This window comes from Metopolophium dirhodum, chromosome 3 (genome assembly GCF_019925205.1).
Source record: "Metopolophium dirhodum isolate CAU chromosome 3, ASM1992520v1, whole genome shotgun sequence".
Lineage (NCBI taxonomy): Eukaryota > Metazoa > Arthropoda > Insecta > Hemiptera > Aphididae > Metopolophium > Metopolophium dirhodum.
This window is the reverse complement of record NC_083562.1, coordinates 518,725-545,825: the sequence shown is the minus strand read 5'-3', so window position 1 is coordinate 545,825 and position 27,101 is coordinate 518,725. Positions and strand designations below refer to the sequence as shown.

The window sequence follows — 27,101 nt, the reverse complement described above, 5'->3', positions numbered from 1 at the left end:
AAATAAGTACGCGTTTTCGCCACGAACTTGTACTATCTCGATATTATAGGCACTACAACTCAATATCACCATGACACCATCATAATATACAAGCTAATAGTCCAGGAGTTTACTGACGGTTTTACCTTACCCTGCATTTTAGCTCACTTGATTTTGTTATAGAATCGGACCTTCTGAATACAATAAAAATATCGACAGTGGTGTAGACCAGCTCGTGGAGGGGTGAGGGAATTAAAAAAAAAAAATCCACCGACTTTAGTGCGTTTGCCCCCGACGCCACATGATAAAAAAATCGGAAGACGAAAATTCGGATTCAAATATTTTAATATTTCAAACCGTCAGTAGTCCACAGTTTTTGATCAACACTACTCACAGTCGATAGCTGTACCTACTGCCGGAGTACTTATGTAGGTATTATAATAACGCGTCAGCTGCGGTAAATAATAATAATATTTCGTTATATTATTATGATTTTGATTTTTTTCCTCTTTGTATCGTGTGTCGATGTCGGAACCGACTATATGATGGACGAGATTGATTTTTTGTTAACTTATAAAAATAATAATTAATTAACCGATTGCGATACTTAGGTAGCAGTGCATAACGTCATAACATAACAAATTATAATAAGCTACCTACTTTTTGTGCTACACTCATTTGACACTATATATCGCCGCTTTAGTAAATGATTTGTGTTTACACCTCTATGTACTTATAAATTTGTAATATGTAAGTATACCTAGGTATGTTAATACCGGTAAAGAAAAAAAATAACAAAGAATTACTCCGTAAGTACCACAAACGTTTGAAAATATTTTTTTCACAAACACCATACTTGTTTTATTTTTACGCACACATACTGTCTGGACTGCAGTTATTTAAAAACAAATTTAATTTAAAAATATTTAAAACTGAATCAGCGTGAAAATCGAGAATAAATATTTTAGGGATTTAATTTTTCGATTGGGTACACAATAATACAGTATTGTGGAAATATACTTAATATGTAATAAGATTTAATAATGACAACGTTATATAGGTACGTTTGAAATATAAGTAAAAATTATTTGACTAAAAATGAAAAGAAAAATTATTCCAACATTAATGATAAACGTTATAATTTATAAAATTATGATGAATGATATTTAATACTTTAACAGTGCTTTTATTAGAGTTCGTATGATGTGAAAATAATAATTTAAAATTAAGTACAAATACATTTTTAATAAAAGCTCTGAAATTCAGTTGTCTGTACCAGTGACTATATACGTCTATACAATATTTATTATTTATAGCAATTTGTATTTTACTTATAGTTTATTGTAATATAAAAGTTTGGTTTTTGAATAATTTTTTTATTAAAATATAAAATTTAACATAAAACAAGCTTATATTATATACAAATACAAACCAAAAATCGATCCACTTAATAAAAACCGGTATGGTATACTATGGTATTAACCTTTTCACCTTTCATTAATTTATAAATATATAGGTACATAATATTATATATATACTATAATTTGACTATAACACTATATATAGACTATATATATAATACAAGTAATAGACATTTAAGCAAACGTAAAGAACTCCAAACTATACCAATTTTACAGTTTTAGATAGACCCGTATTTCATTAAGTTCCACGCCATTAATAAATATTTTAGTTTGAAATGAACCTATATACTGGACGGTGAAAGTTTAAATCATAGAATCGATTATAATACGGGTTACTATTTTTTCGTAGCCTGTAATGTCCTTTCAACGTTGGTTTAAGCCAAATGTTATAATGGCACCTAAATATGACATTAGTCTTCAAACACATCCAATAATAAGTACAAGTCAGACAGGTATAATATGGGAATATTTTGTGTTTTTAAGTGGAGAGGAATGAGAATAATAATAATAAATTTAAAAAAAAACTTCCTTGAATTTAATGACGCACGTAATAATACCTCCACCAGAGAAGTATAAACAAATTGTATTGAATAGCTTAGTAGGTACCTATATAATACTATATAGAGATATTTTTGGACACCAAAAAATATATAGTAACCATCATTTAATATAATATAACCTACGTAAATAATACCTATATAAAATAATCATTATATCGTGACTATAATAATAATGAAGAAAAACCTCGTGAGGTGGCTCGGACTACGCTCATATAAATCATATTATAGTCACAGGGTTTTAAATTACGACTTCATTAATGATAATAAATTTTAAATAAAGAAGCGAAAGGAAAATCATGTATAACGTGGACAACGGTCGGACACACAGAACACAAACATTAGGTATCTCATGGGCTTTAAAACCCTCATAATATATTCGCCGGCTGACACTTCTCCGGCCCACGTCATGGAGACTGTGGGTGGTGTCTACTCCATTATGCAGGTGGAATTGTTCATGACGTTGGTTTCTTCAGGCCAGAGATGCACTTAGGCGGACGCCAATTCCACAGTGATGTTGTGGTGTACCTCAGTCTTGATGTCTTACCGTTCGAGGCGGTGAACATGTAAGAAGTGAAAAAGAAAAATGAGCGATTATTTAAGGTGACGGACGAGAGATATTTTTAATTGGTCTATATAAAAATACTCTATAATATTATAGCATTGTGTAATGTAGGGCGGCGCCGTGGTGGTGGGGTGGCGACGTGAACGATCATTATAATAATATGACCAATAATGTAATAAATAATTAGGATAAAATATGTACCTATTTATATAATAATAGTTTAAGTATTGAAAGGGAGGCAGGAACCAATTTTCACGCGAACGTTATAAAATGTTCGAAAAATGTCTTTTGTGGAAGACAGATCTGAGGAAAAAAAATAACTGACAGAGTTTTTTTTTGAAAAAAAATATTATTGTTGTCTTCTTACTAAACATATTTTTTTGTTTACAAAAAAAAAATTCTATTTAGTCTTACGTACACGTTATTTAAAATAATATTACTGTTAAATACAATAATCTTATATTACTAAAAAAAAAAAAAATAATAATAAATGTACAACAATGACTTGTCTTAAAGTTATAAAATATATTTAACAAGTATATTTAAACAAATTGTATTTACAGTATAGAAAAATCCGTAGCTTCTAAAAAAATGAACGTGAAATTAATATAATATCGTATACATACATATATATTATGTATACTTATAAGTAATAACTCGTAAACAGTATATATAATATGTAGTATGTACGTACTTTTTTATGCGTATTACGGTTAGATATTTTTTTTTTGAATGGATGGAATTTCGAAGAAAGTACGTAGTACCTACGATAAAACTAAAATAGATAAAAATCATGCAAGTAAAAAATTCTGTACATGATGAAATATTATTCAATACTGCTAATTAAAAAAATGGGAAGGAGCAAGTTAAAATTAATTATTTTTTAAAAATTATTCGTGAATTTTTTTGTTATTTTTTTTTGTTATTTTTATATAATTATTTAATAAATTTAGCGTCTGGGGAGTGCCTAAGCGTTACTGTTAGCTAGGTCTAGACGCTACGCAGTGTAGGTATACAATTTTTGTTGGAATTACGTATGGTGCTAACTGTAATTTTTTTCAAACCTTATTTTAAAAATATATTGAGCTCGCTTAAGGCTCTAATCGCATCGGAAACAATAATGATTTATACAAATAAATATAATTTAAGTACATTATTTAATTAAGTGAACAGAGATACTTTTAACAAACTAATATAACTAAAAAATACAAAGTTGATTGTATTACGCTAAGAGTGTGTGGGGGGGAGGTAATAATAATATACTTAGTGATAACCGAGTCTTATTGTCAAAATAAATACATAATAATAATAATAGTCGTAATAATAATAATCATAATAATAATAATAATAATAATAATAATAATAATAATAATAAAATAATACAAAAAAGTAATGTAATAATCATGATATAGGTCCTACACACTATAATGAATAGTGTTATGTTTTGTAACCGTTACGACCGTGTATTGCTATAACAAAGCACCATAACTTTACTGTTATATGTATAATAATAAAGAGCCACGCAAAAAAATTGAAAAAAAAAATTGTAAAAAAAATAAAACTGAAAAAATAATATGAAGCTCACTCTATCATATTATAAAATATTATGCCTAATTGGGTAGTATGATAACATATTATTTCCATATATTTATTAAAAAAAAATCTAACAGCTACATTATCACAGAAGATTGTAGATAAAATATGTATATATCGTTAAAAAAAAAGGTATAGTATAATATCGTCCGTCGCTCGTCGCGGTTATAGTTTAAAGCTTATATAGGCAGTCTGTACATTAAATTCTAATTATTAATTTAATATAAAGTACATAATATACATTATGCACATCACTATATAATATATTATATATTATACGTATACACTATACACGTATACATACATTTCCTGTATTAGGTACAAACACTTATACCATACAGGTGTTATATATTATATACGTGAATCTGCATTAAATTTTAAAAAAAAAATCCTCTTATACTATATTATACTTAACGACTATGACGACGACGACGACGACTATAATATTATGATGACGTTTTTACCTTTACAATATATTGTGTTATATATTGTTATTACATTTTTTTACTTTTTTTTCCGCGGCGGCGGGACGACTGACACGACGATGGCATATCATAACATTAACGCACATTATAATACAATATTATATATTATTATTATAGCGTGTACACGGGATGGGGCTGGTGTTTGCGGTGGCTGTGGTGGCGGCGGCGGTTGTGTCGGCGGCGGTTGCTTCGGCGGCACCTCGTATATTATCTTATAGTATCCTCCTTATAGGGCCGGGCTTGCGTTTAATTCGTTTGACAGGAGACCCTGGGCGATCGCTGTATCGTTTTGCCTTGAGCTACTGCATTGCTGCGACACGCATAAAAAAAAAACACACATTATAATAATGTTACATCGAATTCGTATTTTATTAGGTATATAATCAATGGCATAATGTTACTAGACCTGTTAACTACAACTAACCAACCTATATATATACGTTCCACAGAGCACGAGTAAATCATCGTCAACATAATATACACACCCCAAACCGTCTACAATATTATACATACAGGGTGTAACAGATAGAACTGACTTTTGGAATAACTTTTGTTCCAATCAATATTTTTAATTTTTTTAAAATGTATATTTTATATTTACTTGCGTTACACGTATAACATAAGAAAAATATTTTTATTTTTTAATACTGAAAAAAAGAAATTAATTTTGTTTTAAATTTTTTTGGATAGATTCAAACTAGCAAATTTGTGAATCTGATTATAAGAATAATTTCGATGGAAAAACATTTATCTAAGTCAAGTAGTTTATTTTTTAGAATTTTTTTAATATATCAATATTATTTTAATTAAATTAATTTGGAACGTAATAACTTTTTTCAAAATATTAATTTTGGGTATTTGCTAATATGAGTATAGTTCTTAAATTATTTACTCATCATATAATTTTAACGATTTTGTCAAACGTTTAAAAAGCATCATTTAAAAAATCTTCCTGTTACACCCTGTGTATAGTTGCACTGCTGCAGGTATCTAACTAATAGACGGGTCAACGGGGTTTAAAGTAAACATTATAGTTTATAGGTACTCATAATTGTATAAGACCTTTGCCTAGGACAATCTATATTTTTCTGATCCACCCGAGTTTTGTTATTGTCAATTATAATATTGTTGTACGAATAACGTTTTAATTGTACCACAGCGTACCACCCCGGGCGACGGTCGCCTATATCCCTAAAGTCTCATTTGTGCTTACGTTCGCGCTCATGTGTTCGAATTATACGAGAGTAAAATATTATATTACGTGCACTATCGCGATATTGATTAATTGAGCAATTAAATCGGGCGCAGTGTATATTGTAATATATTATATTATTAATATATACGACACGGCGCGACAGATGTTCGTTCGTGATACGAGAAAATTCGATGCTATTATAAACATCGTATATATTATATATCAGTCGACGTGGTAGTTTACCGAATAATTAACGATGACGTCGTCTCCGGACTGCATTAAAACATCGTACGCGTCTTAATTCGCAGAGAACTTTTTCAATTACTCGACGAGTTGTTATCCGAATATAAGTATGTCCGAAACGCTAATCGGCGCGGCGAAAAGTTTTCCGCGGATTCCGATATATAACGGTTTCTTGGCGTCAGTCGTCGCGCACGCGGTATCTTTTTGGCTCGTTCTCCGAATCAACCCTCTTCTCCCTCTCCCACCATTTTGAAATTTGATTTACTGTCTCGTATAATAAAAACATCGTTTATACAGCGGCCATATAACTTTAAACGTATTATTAAACGACGAGCAGAATAATTTAAACAATTCCCTCCTAAACACGAGTCGAGAATAATTAGATTACGGCGTTCGATAAACACGGAAAAAAAAAGAATTCGTTTGTACGGTAAAAGGCGCCGAGGTGCTACAATAAAACCCACGTCGGATAGCGATTGCCGAAAGTAATAAGCCTTCCTTCCCCAAAAATCTATACCTTTCACACCGTTCGGTCCCGTCCCGTAAAACGTTATCTACACTCTGTTTATATTTATTAGGTAACGGAGAGCAAAAGGTCTATCGATCGATAAATTTCTCCACCGAGATCTCACGGTTTAAGTTCGTTTTTTATTGTCAACTCGCCTCCCCATCACGAGCACATCCCGAAGAATTTATTTCATTATATATCGTTACACTGTTATTATACTCACAGCTTGTTTTTTCTCCCAAGATTTCATCGCGCTCTTGTACTTCTGGAACTCGTGGCACCAGTCCGAGTACACCCGATGGTAGTCCGCCGACCTGGCCGGTGGCGAACATCGGTGCGCGTCCACTGTCAAGTTGAACGTGCACAACAGGGCGCCGGCCAGCTGACAGTCGTACCGGCCGCCGTCCTCTTCCGACGCTCCGACGATCACCATGCCACCTTCGACGGTCGCAATGTATTTTTCCACTCGGCTATAATAAAACATGAGAATATTTAATACCGATAAAAGAAATTGAATTTTTTCTCGTCGGGTTGCGACAGACGTTGATCACAACGCGATCCGAATTTTATCGTAAATTATTCAATAATGACTCGCGTTCGCCCGCTGATAAAACTATAGGTACCTACGTATTCCGGTCGCCGAATGCACTATAATGGTATAATAACAACATGACCGACGGCGGGACGTAAGACGACGGTCGCGTGATGCGAGGGACGGACTCGGTTATCGGATCACGTGTTAGGAACAAGGGTAGTATAATTCGACGTGTACGTGAGCCGGGGTGGAAAATTAAGAATTATAGAAGCGGACGACGACGATGACGGCGGTGGCAGCCGTGGTATGGAGGAACGATACGCGGTATATATAGGTGCAGCGCACTGCGTAATTGGACCGCGATCGTTATATACCCGCCTACCCGCATGTTCGTCGCGCGAGCGGAACGCGAAACAATTGCCGAGAGCTCGCGGTATACCACCCGGTACATAATAAATGTAAATTCAATTTCTTCGAGTACGGGGACCGCGTATATATTTCGGTATATCATAATATGCCGTGTACAACACTACAGTCGTCAGCGATTGCTCGGCAAAATATTCTCCTCTATACCCGCGGAGAGCTTCGAATTTCTGATTTAATTTCTTCGCAGAATTGCCTCGTCGCCCCCAGCTGCAGCCGTTTGAATAATAAACGATGTACCTATACTACTATTATCATCATCATTATTATGAATTTATACGACAGCTCCGAATCACATAATAATAATAATAATAATAATAGTATATTATCGTTAACGGTGGTTTACCTGAACGAGACCATGTACCGTCCCTTCTCCTTGCTGTGATGGTACCAGGTGACCGGGTACACTTTCAGCACTTGCGGCATTTTCACGAAACAGCTGAGGTGTACGCTCTGGCCGAACGTCACGGTCAGCCTCTTGTTGACCACCGAGCTCTCGCACACGCTCCGCGACGAGTTGGTCACGTCCTGCAGGAGCCTGAAAAAAACCACAACGAACGGACGTTCAGTTATCGTCACAACAATCATCATGACGTGTTTACTTACCCTGGCTGGTAGGGCTTGCAGGTCTTGGTCTGCTTGTCCCATCCGCAGTACGGGTCGTGGACGCACCGCAAGCAGCTGTCGTACCGGTGAGTGCACATTGACAAGTATATCTGTCGGACGCTCTCGTCGGAAGCCACGTACAGGGCCTTGTGCTGGACAAAACAAAGTGCAATATTATATATAAGTAATATTGGAAACGTGAGTCGTGTGTACATAATAAAACTTTATATATCGGCACGACGAAACGTAGGTATACTATATAATGTAATTATTGTATACCAGTGAGTAAACAATCGGGGGAGGCTATCTCAACTATAAACAATATATTATGTTACGCGATCAATTTATTTTGAACTAACATATTTTAATATTAATAAGTAATAATGAAAAACTTACTATATGTGAAATAAAAATAAAACCGTTGGATCAATAAAAAAAAAAAATTGAAACAAAATCGATTGTTGTAGTTTAAAAACGAATCAACTAGATACTTGAAATTAATTAAATATTCGTATTAGTATATTCTATGATATGGAATCATTTTCATAATTTTTACTATATTGACCTCAAATGTTATGCTCGGTTAAAAAACTTGAAAATGTAATACAAAGCTTCTTATATGTTGTAGTTTTGCTGTAGCAATTTAAAAATATCCTACATTGGTACAATTTTTTTAATAAGCATTTGAAATTTTGATTAAATTCGTCAAAACCACGAACATCTGTAACTTTTATTTTCTAATTAATAATTCATAACATTTTAAGATTTAATACCTAAGTCTCAAAAACGTATGTAACAATGTCCTCACCATAAATTGTTCTTTTAGAAATCTAAAAATGACGCATATGCCCACAATTTATAAATTTTATAGACATTTGGATATTTAAATGAAATATATAGTTTTTAGTTATTTTGCCGTACTTAATTCAAAAAAATATTATTCGTAGGAACCCGAACCTTTTTGCCAATTTGTTTATTATTGTATCTATATAGGTAATCTATTAGCTGTTTATTATAATATGATATACACAATTATATTTTCGAAATATTTTGTTAAATTTTAAGTCATTAATACCACGAACCAATTTACACCGTTCTACGCTACGTATGTAATAGGCATTGCTATATATTAACTAACAGCTATTAATATTATATGAAATTATATATAATATTATTATTATACAATATATTATGTGATTTGATTTTGGCATGAATTAGTTCAACCTATTGGTTATTGTATAATATAAAATTAAATTACCAATCGCAATATACATAAATTATAACAAAATACCCTTAGACCTATAGACCGTATCCGCTCAGAATCGTTATTAAACGTATACAATGATGTATCATTAAATTAAAATTTAACGAATCCATTTCGGTGCTTACTCAACGACGTTTGACATTCTACAATTATTACAATATAATATAGGTACCTATAGAATAGCGACTTTCCGTGTATTTTTTAAACTCGTAAATAAATGTCGAATAGATTGTTGTTATTATATTCAAACTGTTTAACGGGGATGCGCCGCAGTCTGAAATACACCCCTGACGAGCCAGTGCGGTTACCGGAATACGAGTGGGGTTATGTATACCGCGGTATACACGTGTTGTAATGACACGATGTTATCGCGAGTGCAGCCGAGTGCGAATAACGTTTGGCAAGTCCTAAACAAATATACGGACGGGTATCGTCATCGTAGCTAGTGGCTGCTGCTGATTGGGCTTTATGAGATTTGTATACATTCACGCGTGCCAAAACTCGGCAGCGGCGGCGATACTGCTGCAGCGTTTCTCTAATCAATCGCACCGCGGCGTCCGGGAAGTACCGGAACGCGAGCATTAATCATACGTGTACCGCAAAAGCTATTTACCGTGTTTAAATAACTAGGTATATATATATGTATGTATATGTATATATATATATATATATATTTATTGAGACGGGATGGAATTCGATTTCGTAGTCCGTGTATACCCGAGGCACCGCCACTGCCAACGCCGGAATACATAATAACAACAATAATTTTAAGGTCGCAGTCGGACCGAAAGTGTTGACGGAAACGTGGTGACGCGGAAAACGAGGAGACCTGCAGAAATCGGCTAGGGCGAGGAAATACATTCTTCTTCTCCCTCCACAACGACCCCCAGAAACTACCCCATTGCACGCACGCGGTCATACAACAAATCACGACCGACTGCAGGTTAACAATGTAATAATATACACCTATATTATATAAAGCAGATGATATACGTCATTTACAGGTTAATTTACTAAATATATAGTCGAACACTATACCGGGAGAATATAATAGTCACTGGGCGTCTTTTCCCTTTACGCCCGCTACTCGATGAGTCACGTTGCCACTGTTGTTTGCAGGCTCGTTAACGGGGGATTACTAATCGTTCAGATACCATCATTAAAAACGAGAGTAGAAACGCGGCGGCGAGGGTTCCTTAGCCGTGTGGCGGCGTCTGATGAACTGTAAAACGGTTTTTAAGCGCTGACGTATTTCGTGAAATTACCTCGTTTTCGTGTTCTCTAGGTGTTAGGTTTTATATTCTGAGTGGTTGAAATTTAAATGACGATGATATACCGTCAACGGTGTTTGTGGTATCGCCTATTTCAACGGGCTTTTAATGGTCTCTGATTACGTCTATCTACGGGTACCTTGTATATGTAACATTTAAATTACGGTTCGTTCTCCGAAATGCACTTACAAATATCGTTTCGTATAGACGAGAACACACCTTCTACGGCGCGTTTGGTATACTATATGCACTATATTATATATGTTATACATAGTTTCCGGTGTCAAACGCCATATGGGCATTGGTTTTTGTAAAATCACAATCAAGTGTTACGCGCCAACGCCCCGAGGGGTAGAAATGCTCCCCATTAAAATGTATTCATCTATTCTTCAATACAACGCGGGGGAGGGGGGTGAGAGATAGCGAAGTTCACTTAAATATGTGCGATAATGATAAAACAAACCTTTCTGGATATTTCCATCGCCGTGATGGGCAGACCGGGCATGATGTCGAATATGTCCAGAAGAGCAGATCCGGGCACACCTTCGTCGTTATACCACTGCACCACTTTGTAAACGCGGCCTTCGTCTGTAAAAAAGGTAAATTTTACGGACGTGTTAATTAAAAAAAAAGATAATAAAAACGTACTATACGTCTATAGCATTATTATTTAATAGAAACTCGTAAGACGAATAAATACGATGTGAAAAAATGATTTGCATTTTACATTAAAAATAACACATTGGGATTTGGTGTCTTGCATTTTATAGTTTTACACATAATATTTGAATAATATTACGATAGGTAATTTAAACTTACTTGTAGCGGCGTAATAGACGGTGTAGTGCAGATGATTTCCGAACACGACGTAATCGAGAACGTCTACTACGAGACGGGTGAAGAACAAGTCACGCAAGTAGAATACCGGTTCGTTGTCTTTGTGAGCCACCGCCTCGTCCATGAGAGGGTGACTGCGGATGAAATTCAATACGGAATCTAAACATGACAACGATAATAATATTAAGTGTGCGAAATTTATGTACTACCCAATCTAATCATACAAAATAATATGTACTCGCGTATATAGGTAGGTACGTTTACTACACGTATTTTGTATTACGGTGTGATACATATTATTATTATGTCACTATATACACATCACTGCAGTAATAGCGCTTACAAGGCGTAAAAAATCATTATTCATTTATTTATATTTAAGATAGTGCGGCCTTTAATTTTTTTGCGTAGGTAGTAAAATCGAATTCACATCCCATCGCGTCGATTTAAACTTATCGGTTATCGTATAATTTACCTGGCAAAGTTTCCGTGTCGTTGACGCACTGTCCGGGTCTAGGTTCCGGTACCTTGGTAGACAGTACCGGGAGCCAGGCTGACGTGGAGCTGGCTTGTTCCTTGAATCGGCCGGCGAACGCGTGATCGATGTCCTCTAGCCGGAAAGTACATATGGCCGATCCCATCAGACCGGTAGTGGACGTGGTGAACACGCCGTAGAAAAGTGTATCGTCGTCCGGTACCTTGTAAATGCTCTCTGCGTGTAACAGAAAGTGTTAATTTCGATTCAAGGCAGACATAGGTATAATAATACACTACTTACGGATTTCGTTGAAGTAGAACGGGTATTCTCCGGGTATGGAACAGTTGAGCCGGGCCTTGAGGTACGTGGCCCAGTTGTGACTAAGTATGCTCTTGCCACCCGTGTCCTTCTTGCACACTCTGGCCACGCGGGAAAATATGCTCTTGCCGCAGTTGATGTACTCGACGGCTGTCTCGCGGAAGAAGAAGAATACGTATTGGCCGATGTCGTAGGAGCCCACAAAGTCTGGTTCTGTGAAATTGAACAAAAATTGTTAAACATTTATTTGCTGCTGTTGTTGATTGATACACGCTGTAGATAATTCCATACAGCGCTTGCAAATAATAGATACAATATTATTAATAATCTGCTTACTCGAATATAACATATTCGAGAGAGGGTGAATAGAAAATCAGAATATTATTGTCCGCTGCGAAAGTGTCACGGTATTCTTATACAAATCACGATATCGATGTAGGGAGTACGAGTGTTTGACTTAAGTGCATAAGAGTCGAGTGAATCGATAATATAGGTCGTAGGTCGTATGTGCACGCGTATCCGTTTACTTTTGGTTATTAAAAGTTTGTGTGACGCACTGTACGGCGCACACACATAATATTATACATACGCGTACACTCGTATATAATATACACGACGCATCCATCACGAGACGCGTTCAAACTTATTTCGCGGCTTAATTATACTCTTCGTCGTCGTCGTCGTCGTCGTTGTTATTAGTAGTATAGAACGCGCCGGCATTTCGAGGGGTTAAACCCCGCGGGAGAGAGCTAGCACGTCTGTTTAGGTGCAGTGCATATATATAATAATATACGCAAGCAGACAGTGACGATTTTCGGGGCGACAGCTGTGCGGGGCGGTGGCGTACATACACAGCTAGTGGCCTTTGATACAGTCAATTCGTTTACGCTCCGCCGAGCGTGTGACAGTTTTTTTTTATTTTTATTTTCGTAAAAGGGTGCTAGCGTTCGTTATCTTTCGGGAAGTCAAAAAATATGAATCACCGAATAAGAGTGGAGGACCGACTGCAACGTTATAGGATCACATTATACAGGACTAAGTCGACGGAGGATATAATACGCATATAATAATATATACTATGGGGGCGGTCGGTCGGCGGTAGAGTCCGTCAAAAGTTATACCAGCGGCACCGGCGGCGAATATTATTATTCGTCGTCGTCGTCGTCCACCGTGCGCGTATGACACACATATATACGAGGGGAGAATATAATATATATATATACCGCGCTCGTGTATAAAATATCCTTTTGGTCGGAATATATATATTATTTTTATCACACACACACATATATATTATAGGATAGCGCCTCGGGCGAGTACGTTTCCGCGCGGCGGATGATAAACCGTTTTAATCAGCGGCGACCGATTCCGGTGTGCAGTCGGTGTGCCAGCTACGCCGGGGAGGCGTTTATAGAGCGATCGAAAGTCCTTTGAAACCTGCGGCGGCGACTGGATCGTTATCATATTATATTATTATGGGCTTTGCGCGGGGGTTTACGGCGAAACGATTATCGCGCGCGAGTATAAACGGATTTATGCGTACAGCGAGCTTCTGCTGCTGCACAGCTTGCAGTGCGACTGATTAATTATTATAATATATTTAAAAGTGCACGCACACACATAGCACCGGTGGCGACGTTCGCAATGATTGTGTTTTTATGATTATTTTTTGTATGTATATAGGTAGGTACGCGTCGTATGTCGTCGCGCGAACGTATAAATAGCGAAAAATAACGTAATAAACGCTTTGTTGGTGAAAACGCGGCTAGCGCGTTATTAACGAATACAATTTCGTATAGTAGTCGGGCGGCGGGCGAGGGTGTTGCGCACGAGGCAAAACCCCGCAACAACCGTGGGGTGGGGGTGGTAGAATTAATCCCACATACCTATATAACATATTACACGCACGAGAATACGGGGAAGAAGATTCCGAGTGGATTGAAATAATAAAACTGTGCGCGTTGTTTACGATAGAAAAACTGAAGTCGATTTTATGGTCCACACACGTATGCGCGGCACATGTAGACGTACGCAATAATATATACGGTTGTGCGTGTAATCGATTGTGTCGGAATTTGACTTTTCGTTTAAAAAGTTTTACGAATACCGAAAGCCAAAATATGTCCATTCGGTCTGAAAAAATACTCGAGTTGGTAGTAGTAACTTTTCCCCCCTCTTGAATTGAAGACTCGTCAGTGGTACGGAACAATAAATAAAACAGTTTTTCCACGATAATCTTTGAATTGAAATAGTTTGTTTTCCGTTTCGACGGAATAACTCATTCAAGCGAAAACTTTGCGGTTTTGGACTTTGCACATATTATTTTATTTTTTTACTTCCCGGCCGATGTGTTGAATTAATTAAAATTGAAACTTTGTATCTTACGTCTGTCAAACGTTTTTAAATAACCAATATTATCAAATGAATGTTTTGAAATATAATATGTTTAACGGTCGTAAACATTCTTTGACAGTTTTCATCATTATTCTTGTGAACCCCGTTGGAAATTGATAATCTTCTCAGTCATGATTAAAGTTTAGCCCTTTAAATACGGACTCGTTTTCCATTTGTCCAAACAGACAAATCGATAAACCCCAGAATTAGTCGTACCGACATTATAATAGCCAACTTTATTTTATTAAAATGTTTGGAGACTGGCGTGTTTACTTCGCGTTTCACTATAATTCCGTTTTATTTCATTTGTATTTTTACAGTACATACCCAGGGTAAACAATTTAGTTTAAAATTAGTTTAATAATTTGTATATTGATTGTTTAGTATTATATTGTTACACGAATAAAAGACTGGGGTACTGCGTGTCTCAATTGATTTTTTAGTCGAACTTTATCTTTGTTGAAACCGCTTTCATGTGAAGATTAACTTTAATAGTCGTCTCACCTCTCTCTCTCTCTCTCTCTGAGCACTTACATAAGTACCTACTCATAATCTACCAAGAGGCTTTTGAATTAAGTATTGACCAAGGTAAACTGATAGCACGCATTTAATTTAAGTCTGATACATTTTTAATAAGTTAAAGTACATCTAAAACTTCCGCTCAGCCATCATTATTATTGGACGATAACCATAATTGTTATGTTTTGAAAATCCTCTTTTGGCCCGGAGGGTATTAAGACTTTCATTATCACGTTTATGGGATAATTCAAAAAACGTGTCTCTAATTTACGGGGTTTTTAACTCCAATTAAAAACACTGAAAGAGGGAAAACGAAATAACCCGTTAGACGACTGTTGTTAGTGCAAAACAATTTCACTTTGGGAAATTCAAAAAAATAAAAAAAAGTATTTGGGTCGATGGGTTTTGTTTTGATTTTAAGCAATAGGTAGTGCCTTTTTCAAACTTTTATGAACTCGATATTTTATTTCACAGTGATGATATACATAATGATATAAAAGGTACCTAGATAGCTATACATAAAAACCCTATGGTAATATATACATCCGAAGGCAACATTTTAAAGGCAAATAATGTTCAAGTTATATTTTGAAGTTAACTTACAAATAAATATATAACTATTTATAAATATTTCATAACTATTCAATCAATATTAATTTTGATAAGAAAAATATTATGTATTTAGATAAATCGATATGTGCTCCCTTATTTGATTACGATTCTTTAAATGTATATTATACCTAGTACATTTATTTTATAGCCACTGGTCGTAAAATATTATTTGAGAATATTAACGTCGTTCTTTCGACATAAAACAATGTTATTGATTAAATCGACTATTTCCGTGCGATAAAAACTATATGGCGCGAGTTTATATTCGTCGTCCGTCCAGCTGTGAGATGTGGCGAATCGTTTCGGAAACCGAGCGTGATCTTCCTCGTAATCGTCTGTCGCTCGTGAGTCGTGGGCGAGACAATCGAAAATCGAAAAAATAAACAACAAATAAAAACCGTATTTTTTTCCATTGTGCGCCTTTAGCGCGAAATTATACAGTACCATTTTTCAATTTCCTCGGACTACTCGAGGGACACCACGCTGCAGGGGGGAACGAGACGTCTGTGGATTCCTGTTTAAAATATTTTCTATATTCTGTCTGACGTTATTATGGTCCGGAGAATCAACCGGTGCCCGGAGAGACGGGCACGCACGCTTTTTCGACCTCCCCCCCCGACCCCCAAACGGGTAAAAAGCGACGTTCGTCGTGGTCGTCGTCAGCCGCCGCCGAGCAATTTATCACCCGCCGCGCGCTGTCACGTCTTGTCAGTTATCCGCGGCGACGGATTATACACACGACCACGGAGACCCGGGAGAGCCCGCATTACCACGCGAGCACACAATACTTACACACATACATTCATATAAATGTATATATATATATATATACCAGACGTGGTCGGTCGGTTGTTGGGGTTCTTGAGACGTTTTCGACTTTTTCTCTGTTCCTCTCTCGTCCCGCAGTCATATACCTATTGCCGACTCAAACTTCTTCGCCCTCCCGAATCCCCGGAAAAGTCACTGCGGGCGTTTTATCCCCGGCCGGTATACGTGTTTGCGTTTCGAAATAGCGTACGTCCTCCTCTCCGCCATAAGCCGGAGTACACGACCGCAACGGCAGCGGGGCACCGTAAGTATATACGCGTGGCAGTCATTTACATATCATAATATATATAAGAAAAAAGACCTAACCACCCCAACGCGCGTCGTAATAGCGTCGGCCAACTCGCGTATATATTATTATGTCTATATTATACGCATAAACACGATATATAATAACGGGCGTAGGTGTATAAAAGCGATCGACGTAAACGCAGTAGATATATATTATTATTATAATGTTATACAATATTATACGACGGTACGAATATTATATTACGTCGCTCGGTCAGAGTCCAATAGATATAATATATATAAACGAGCAGCACGGCAGCGCAGGTCTCAGACACATTATTCGGGTGCCATTGTACTGTATTCGTGACATTATAATACTTGAAATATTAGACAGTAGTATGAGGCTATTTATCACGAGTAATAATATTACACCCGGAATGCGTTGATATTACAATATTATTATACACTCACTGTCGAGCCAGTTGGAGTCGTATTTGAGCGTCCTCTTGAACGCAAACTCCTTGCGACCCGAGGTCAAGTTGTACAGGTCTGTCCGGAAGATAACAGTGTCCGCTTTGGTGAACTCGGCGTTGGTACCACTGTACAGAGCCGGCAATTGTCCCGGATTGCCCTTTTCCGACCAAATGGCCGTCGAGTTGTCCAGCGGGTCGTATGGACATTTGGCCGTGCCCAGACCCACGCCAGGCACGTACTCGTGTCTGGGAAGATGTGTCAGATTGGACTGCGCGTGAAAAATAACAAAAATAGAAAATTTAGAGTGTGGTAAAGCGTAATAAATTATAGTACGGACAGCTGCTGGTATTTATACTCACGTAGATCACGTAGTCCTTTGGATTGTGTGCGTTTGTGCCGCAAATGTATATCCGGCTACCGTCACCGATTGACTGAATGACTCGGATGTGGTTTCGGCAATCAAAATTCTGTGGAAGTAAAAAAAAAAAATGTCAATAAAATTTAAATCCAGCCGGTGGCGCGTGAAACAAAGGACGTGAGAGACTTTGATAAATGTTATATACGTATACACGCGGAGAGACGAATCACAGCGATAGCGTCGCCTAAGTAAATTGTCTTTGGGTCAAGTGCAGAGTAGAACAACAAACGAACAAAAGTTTATTCAGATGTATTAAAGGCAACCAAAAGTTTCATAAACATGACGGGAATTAAGCGAGTGAATCTAGTGGATGAGAAGAAAGGAAGACAAATGGTAACGGAACGACGTCGGGTTGTGTCCTTCGGACGTGGATCACGAGAAGCGCGTCGTGGCCACTTTGTCCGATTGGGGTTGTTGGACTGCATAATTATTTTGACGACTCTAGAGTTTTTTCTGCTCACATTTTTTCAATCGGTACTAATTCCGTGAAATGTATACGTTGTAATTATTATTATTATTATTATTATTATTATTATTTAATTCGCTGTTTCTATTTTTCTTTTATTTATATTATTTCCCGTCGTAATTATATAGGAGTGTTCGGGTCAGTATTAATAATAGGTATATTGGTAGTATAAGACAAAAGTAGTGTTTTAAAATTAATAATTTAGGTATTTTATATTGATGTAATATAATATGATATTATATAGTGTCCATAATTTTTGAATACTTGAAAAATAATAATTACATTAAAAGTATTTGATTTCATGCAGAAATAAGTTTTTGTTTTAAGAAAATTAAAAAAAAAAAGGTCTGATTATAATAGACACTGGAGCAAAAAAACAATACAAATTTTGATTTTCTACTTTACATATTAGTGTAGGTTTTTCAAAAGCTTTTACGCCATAGTCGTTATTATTATGATTATTTTCTTTTTATTCAGACATATGAGAGTCGTATAAGATTATATATTATTATTTCAGTATGGAAAAAGGAATGATGGTATCTTTTGAAACGCTGTATGTATTATAAGCATTTTAAATTTGACTATAGAATACCTATCACATTGTGTTATTTTTCTTCAATAACATATTATTAACTTATTTTATTGCGTGATACGTCTAACCTATATTTAATAGCATTTCGGTAATTTATTGCAGAAAACATAAATAACAAATTACATTATAATATTAAAAAAATATTTTTTGGTCATTAAAAATAAAAGTAAAATTATGCTCATCAATAGTAAATATTTTTGAACTTTTCCAACCTTCTTATTATTTTTTACCAATGCGCTGTCCAATATACATATTTTAACACATTTGTAAAATTTAAATTGACAATAATGTATTATGTTGATAAAGTAGGCGGTATTTCGAAAACTTTCATGTCAAAGATATCATTATAATTTGAGTCAAATATTTAGATTTTACGAATTCGTTTACAGCGATACTGAGAGTTGCTAAACAAGGTGCCATCAAGAAAAAAAATAAACAAACAAAAACAGAATAAATTTAATAAAAATAAAATTACCGAGGATATCGTCGTAATATTGTAAGTATTGCGTAATGTTCTATTTTAGATAGGTATAGGTACTCGTTAGTCGTTTGTGTGTCATGTATAATGTACCGTAACGATTTTTGACTGAATTATTTAGATTCGCGGTGGAACAGACACCGGAATATCGTGATCGCTGGTAAAAAGAAGTCAAAACACGCGTCGACGGGTTCGTCATCACATAATATATCGCATATATGCACTCCCCTATGTATATAATAATTTACATTCGCGATGCGAGATTCGACGACAAGACACAAACAATATTATGATATTATTATTTAAATAGGCGGATACGAAAACGAAAAGTTAACGGTGAAATTCGGTGAAAATACCCTCGTCTTTCCCGCGTATGATAATATAAAAATACATACATGACGCCTACCATGTTGTACCTATATATTTTTTATTATTCAGTAAATTTTCCGCATGCGTCGACCACCACTGTGACGAGACGCGCCAAGTCTCTCCGGGGAAACGACAATAATATATTATATAGGTATACGCATCTAGACCGGAGTTGCCACTGCACAATAATGGGCGGTTTCAGCGGCGAAACTTCGTTATTGATAACGTTTCGTATATATTTATATCAGTGGCGTGCCACGGTGGTGGTAGAAAGTGTGCTGAACGTCGAAAAAAAGTTATACAAGTAAATATATATATATAAAATATCTATATACATATAAGTATATACTGCACGTACTTTGCGTGTGGCGTATATATTTTCATGTTTTGTTGATCGATAAGAGCTCTGGTGGCGTCAGAAATAATAATATCGTGTTTTGTAATATATCGCTATCTATATAATATACAAACCAGGAAAAGTGTTTTTGGCGACAGTGTGACATCGTGGTCACCCCGCCCTCCGATACAATAATATTATTGTCAATCACTACGCACGACGACACGATGAGTTGGCTTGCGGCGAAATGCAGCCAACAGGCGAAATATATTATATACATACTATTATTATATGTGTTCCGTCGAGATATTGTTTGTTTTCGTATAATATTTTCATACCGCGTATTCGCACCCGATTAAAGCTCATACGTTGTCGTTATATTTATATAATATTATTATTACCAACTTTCATTTTTCAGTTTTGTGCTTCGCCGGGAAATCGCCTCTGTTTTTTGCATACCTCACCGCTGCTCGTCTCTATCTCACACGCCACTTTTACGTATTTTTTTTTTTTAGGTATTTTAAATACGCTGTAGACGTGCGCAGTACTTCCCTCTGATACTGTTGTTTATCAGAGGCCTCCGACCTTTATTTTTGTTTCTATTTTTTTTTTAAGCAGACCCGATCCGAGATTCATTTTAAAATCGTGGGACAAAATTGTTAGGGGAGGGATGGAGAAATAATGTGATTGAAAAGAGAGAAGATTCGTTTTATTATTTTATTTCACCATAATTGTACAAAGGTCCAAAAATCATTTTTATTATTTTATTTTTTATCGAATTTTACCGATTTTCCTATAATAACAACTCAGATATACTTGGTGTTTCAAATCAAATCATCAGTCAGCTTGACGGGCAATAGGTACAGGTTTTTGTTGTAAATTTTATTCTATTTATATCTATCATAATAATATAGCCATATATAGGTGTATAATATTAAAATGTACAATAGTCAAATAGTGAGCTTGCATAATATAATAATAATAATAATATTTTTTTTCATTTGTAAGAAAATAAAGTCCATATTTTACTTATTTATCTGCTTTATTTATTTCAAGCAAATATAATAATATAGGTATAGAGAAAAACAGTCGAAGTACAGTGTACACGGATGTTTGCATTTAAAGCGAGTAGGTATAGGTAGGTAAAAGAGATTAAGTCACCCAAACGATATTATATAAATATAAATAATAATATATGTTTGAACTTGGATAGGCTGGTATTTGAAAGAAAATTAGTAGAAATCCCAATTACTTACATCGGTAGATGTGTTAAAATTATTTCGGTGACAATTAAAAATATATTAAAGTAATGACGTAAAATGTGATGCAAAGAATGTCAAATTACAATATCTGCGTTAAATATTTTTTGCAATCAACTAATGGCCGTCGTTACCTATTTCTGGTGTTTCCATTTCAAAAAGTCATTTATTTTCATACCTTTTTTTCATCAACAGTAAGTTGTAGTCAGCAACACTTACAAAAGAACTATGTAATTAAACATTTTCGTTTAGACATGCTTTTTTCCACGTGAATGGAAACTCCTATCGTATTGATGGTTGGAGATGGCTTTTTGTACCTTTCCAATGGCTATAACATTAACACCGTAAGCGCATAAAAGTATAAATGAAATTTTCAAAAATAATTTAACGGCTATTCGATTTCATTTTATTTTTCTCTATCAAACAAGAAAGTAGCGTAAAGTTTTTTTTTTATAATAGTATTTTTTTTCGGTTCTAATTTCTAAAGCACATTTTATTATCTTCATTTTTTTACGACAATTCAAAAAGATATTTTTGCTGAAAATATTTATTTGTCCACATAAATGATGTTTTCTGTAAGGACTACAAAACCTTTAGCGACTTAAAGTATAATACAAAAAGTGGTATGGTATTCATTGCGGTTTTATTTTGATGATGAAAACGCGTTATTTTTATTTCATTGAAAAAGAGTAGGTAGGTAATAACAAAATTGAACAAATAAATATGACAGCAGAATGGTGGTATTCAATTAGATGATAAAACTATATTATATAATATAGTTTTTATTATTAACAAGTAATATAAAAATGTTAATAATAAGGGAAATTAAATTTCTTCAACTAATTAATTTTTTGTATTCACAATAGGTATATGGATTACATTCACATCTATTTCAAGTATACATATATTTGTATGTACATATAATATGTGTCATTTATGTATATTGTACACATTATACCAAAGAAGTTCAAATGTGACGAATGAATATACCCACCCTAACCTATCCATCGTTATACAATATTATGTACCTACTCGATTAAATTATGTCAATATGATGGATGAAACCAAAATAATAATAATAATAATGTAGAATTGATAAGGAATAAGCGGAAAAAAATGTATAAATCTGTTAAAAAAACCATCCTATATATTGTTGTACCGGTGAAATACTAATATGTAAAATCGTTTTCATATTCAGTAAACATATTTTTAATTTGTTCGTCGTTGGTCGAATAAATTTCGGTTTTTTTTTCACATCGCGCAGGGAACCCATACGAATAAAATATAGTATATACGATGATGTTTTTTATTATTATTATTGCCTGTTTGGTGGTCGCACGGGGGAATATTTTTGGCGGCAAAAACGGAAAATTTCAATAACGTTTTGACCTCTACTGAATAATATACGACCTCGGGGTCCGGCCGGGCAATCGTAAATAATAACTCGGAAAATTATTATCGTTGCTCTCTCTCTCTCTCTCTCTCTCTCTCTCTCGTGTGCACACACACACACACACACACACACTCTCCTCCATCGTGTTCACCACACACCCACGCACACACACCTCTGTGGCCTAGTCGCCAGCCGGGACCAGTCGCTAAATTACAATTGGCTCACGTACGTATATATTATATGGGACATAGGTGATATATACACCGGGCGCATTTTAGTGCATATGTGAGTGTGTGCGGACGTCGAATGCGCACATCTCCCCTGTAAATTATAATTTAGGAGCGAACGACGACGACGACGACGACGGCGGCGGTGGGTGCGCGGAGGGATTTCGCGATTACAATCGGAAACCGTATTCAAAACGTTTGTGTTTGCATGAATGATGGGCGTTTGTGTCGAAAACGGATGACAAAGCGCCTTGGCCGCCACGTTGCTGCGTATGCGGTCATAACCGGACGCGATATCCAAATCTTTATTATTTACCATCGCCCGGGGACTAGGAGTGCTTGCGTGCGTGTGTGACCAATATTGAAATCCGATGGATATAGTAATAGTAATAGTAGTAATAATAATAATAATAATAATATAGCTATATATAATAATAATATGTCGGGGGTGTATGCGTGGCGTATATATAGGGGTCGGTATAGGTATTATATTATTATTATAGATATATGCGACCGCGCGGGGTCAGGAAATTGTAGCCGTTACGCCGGGGGGGTTTTCAGTCGGCCGCGTTTTGCGCTCAGCTCTGCAGCGGCGAAACGATATTATAATATATTATTATTACACGCGGAAACGTTTATCATTACGAACGTCGATATTATATTATAATATTATCATAGTCGGTACCTCGGAGCATCCCGGTTCCCGCACGACTGTACAATAATAATATGCATAATATATAATATTTATATACATGTACATATTATATTATGGGCACTACGCCGTCCCATGTGCCCATAAATATATCATTATGCTATTATATTATTATATTACATGCTGCTGCAGTAGTTGTAACGCAGTCGTCTTTACGTTTGTCAAAATACCCTGCGAGCCAGTAGTGGCGCGTCTACATATAGATAATATTCACGAATTCCGTCTTGTTTTTATATTATTATAATATACAGACGAAGACGAAGTTTGGCGAGAGCTAAGTTCCTAAGCATACCTAATACGAGCTTACGAATAGAGGTATTTTACACTAAGAACGTAATATACCTAGACAAAATAGATTTGGCATAGTATAATATTAAAGCCACACACATATTAGACATGATATGATAATGAAAAATAAAGTCACATAATATTATTATGTATATACCTAATACAAAATGGAAATTATCAAATATAATTTAAATCGGTATACTGGAACATTATATTCATATTATACGTTTTGGAACGTACGAAAATCGTAGCTTGACTTATAATAAGCTAACCAAACTAGTACTGATTTTTATCCACTTCTATATTATAGTATAGAGCACTGGACAAATTTAAATGTGTTTGGAGGACGTACAGTGGTGGTGTATAATTACGGTTTGCACATGTTAAGTTTATGTGCCCCGTTGCTCCGATTGGGTTTAATACAATACCGGTACCAGTGACGGATTAATCGTTTTGTAACATTTAGTCAAAGGAAATATATAGTAACGAAACTATGTATTTTGAACTCTTAAATTGAATACTTTTAGTTTTTGTTCTCTTTGTATTACAATATTGATTTAACCGTCAGTTACAATGAAAAAAGTTAAGCACGAGTTGGCGATAAAACAGGGTATTTTTCTAATGAATTTATTATATGGTTTTACTGAAACTTTTTTAAATTTCCTATACACGAGAGATGATATTACACCAACTTATTTTATGGTTCGTAAATAGAAAGAAATATAATATCATATTTCATATAATATAAAGGTAACAACTAAGTATATGTTCAGTGTTTCTTTTTCAATTTAAAAAAAAAAATGTAATAGTATTTTAGAACATGATGGATGCACCATGCACTCGTATATTATAGACCGTCACGCAGTTCAGCTAGTCTTTGTATGTAAAATCGCGTAAAATATTATCACGACTAAGGCCATCTGGATTTTAACTGACGTATCGTACGCCCAATCCCATTCTGACTCGAGAATTCTAACATTCTAATTTATTTTCATAATTACGAGGATTGACGTTATGTCAATATATTATTTTTTGATTTGATTATAAATTATAGATTTATGTACAGCGTACACGAAACTGGAAGTTTATATACAATTGTTTTTGATGATAGTATTTCGTAGTACACTAAATTAATAAAGTATAAAATAATTAAATTGAATGTGTACGCTATAAATATTACATTATTTCACTAATATGGAAATAATATAATTTTAATTGTAGTAAATTAATATTCACTTTCGTTAAAATTATTAAGGTTTATTAAAAATAGGAGCTTTATCAAGAAATTGATACTGTTTTTCAGTGTTTAATAAAAAAGATTATTTAATTCATTTTTAGGAATTTGGACGAAAAATAAAGCTTTGCCTTTACATACTAACATTTTAAATCAAATCATAGTTACTAATGATTATTTTATATTAATTAAAAGATACTCAATGTTAAATTATTATCATATTGACTATACTTATATCGTATTAATATTATATTATGTTGGTATACATATTTTATTACGTGAATACTGTAAATTGTATGAACAAAATATACGAGTAATTTAAATGTTTTTCACTTGGCTATAAGATTAACACTCTTTTAAGTGTTTTTTTTTTTATATATATAATTAAACCTTACAGCGTTTATATTAAAAGACAGTTAAGTAAGGCTGTCGCTGATTTATAAAACGAAATATACGGTTCCACTAGTAATAGTAATAAAAGAAAAATAAACACTTATTTTATAATTTCATGTCATGATGATATAACACAGACGAAAAAGCCACTATATTATTGTTTCCGTCATCAGATAATTATTTTTAGTGTATTAAACGATCTTTATGTAATTTTACTCGCCGACAGGAAATAAATTAAACTGTGTTGATGACGGGTTTCTTACTTCAACCACCAAAAAATCGCTAATTCTATCACCACTATAATATATTATATCTTTAAATAATTTTATCTTGATAGAAAATATTAAGTAAATACATTCGGTTATATACATGGGCTTAGTATCTTATTGTAAAATTTAAAAACATTTCCTCTCTCGTAATTTCTACAGAACAAAATAAAAAATGTACATTGTAAAATGTCCCCCTTACATAATACCGAATCGAGGATCATTAATTTTTTTTTGTTGCCATTTTGTTGGGGATAAGAAGATATAATAAGATCATAAGTAATTTAGACACTGCAATACGAGCACAATGGAGAATCATTAAAGGATCAGAGAATTAACGCATGGTCAACATTGTTCATTAAGAGCACTTCACCACTTGAATAAATACTATCGTACATACACGGTTATATTTTTAATTGATACAATTTCTGCTATAGCTGAGGGATCCTCAGAATCATTATAATTAGAATTATATTATACTTTTCCGAATGTTGTAAAATAATTAGTTCAGGTGCGTACAAAAATTAATTTTTCCGCAAGAGTTCTTAATAAATATTAGATATGTATGAAATGTATACAAAAAAAAAATTTTAATTATAAAAAAAAAATCGGGAGATAAGTCCATCTGTATATGCCGTATATGTGTCAGAGTTAAAAAAAAAATATTATACCAACCTAAATAATTATGTTATACAGTATTAGTATTATACTAATGAATTTATTACCACATGACTTGGATATTTTACTTTTACTCAAACAGTGAACCTTCCAAAAAACAACATTTTCTGATTAACGAAATATAGAATAATAACCAATTAATCAGAACCAAATGTGTTTAATTATATTCAACAAATTTCTATATACATAATAAGAATTTTTTTGCCCACTTGGACTTTAAAAACACGGATGTTGTACTGTAATTAATATTGTTATGTTTGGGCACATATTCTATATTCGTTGGGTCACTTAATATGTCCAGATATTATAATATTATTAAATATTGGCATGTATATAGCACCATTACTATATTATTTACATTAAATACAAATACATATATTAATTATTTTAAGCATACGAGATACACTGTATAAAAAATGATAAATAAAAAAAAAAACATAAATGAACAGTAATGTATAAAATTTGAGAAAAAAGGGAAAAATCAAACAAACACAATTATTCAAAAAGCCTTGTAAATAGTTGTTTGTTAAAAACGTGTAGTACGAATTTGATTTTAAAACGTATTTAAAAAAAGGTAGGTATAGCTACGTGTAACACCGATGACTATATTATTATATTATTAGGTTATATATTATTAGTATTGTATAGTTTAAGTATA

General features: G+C 34.4%; 1 protein-coding gene across 4 annotated transcripts in view; it reads right to left on the bottom strand.

Annotated features, from left to right (window-relative positions):
* Positions 1-2,854: 2,854 nt before the first annotated feature.
* Positions 2,855-27,101, bottom strand: part of LOC132941481 (semaphorin-2A-like) — a 383,061-nt gene continuing 358,814 nt past the window's right edge. For all 4 annotated transcript variants that reach the window (XM_061009566.1, XM_061009567.1, XM_061009564.1 and 1 more), the window contains 10 exons: positions 17,693-17,800; positions 17,331-17,601; positions 12,261-12,491; positions 11,958-12,194; positions 11,465-11,641; positions 11,109-11,233; positions 8,111-8,262; positions 7,851-8,042; positions 6,770-7,016; positions 2,855-4,910 (listed from right to left, as the gene is read on the bottom strand). In XM_061009566.1, coding sequence (XP_060865549.1) covers positions 4,827-4,910; positions 6,770-7,016; positions 7,851-8,042; positions 8,111-8,262; positions 11,109-11,233; positions 11,465-11,641; positions 11,958-12,194; positions 12,261-12,491; positions 17,331-17,601; positions 17,693-17,800 — 1,824 coding nt within the window. In that variant the 3' untranslated portion in view covers positions 2,855-4,826. The remainder of the gene's footprint in view (positions 4,911-6,769; positions 7,017-7,850; positions 8,043-8,110; positions 8,263-11,108; positions 11,234-11,464; positions 11,642-11,957; positions 12,195-12,260; positions 12,492-17,330; positions 17,602-17,692; positions 17,801-27,101) is intronic.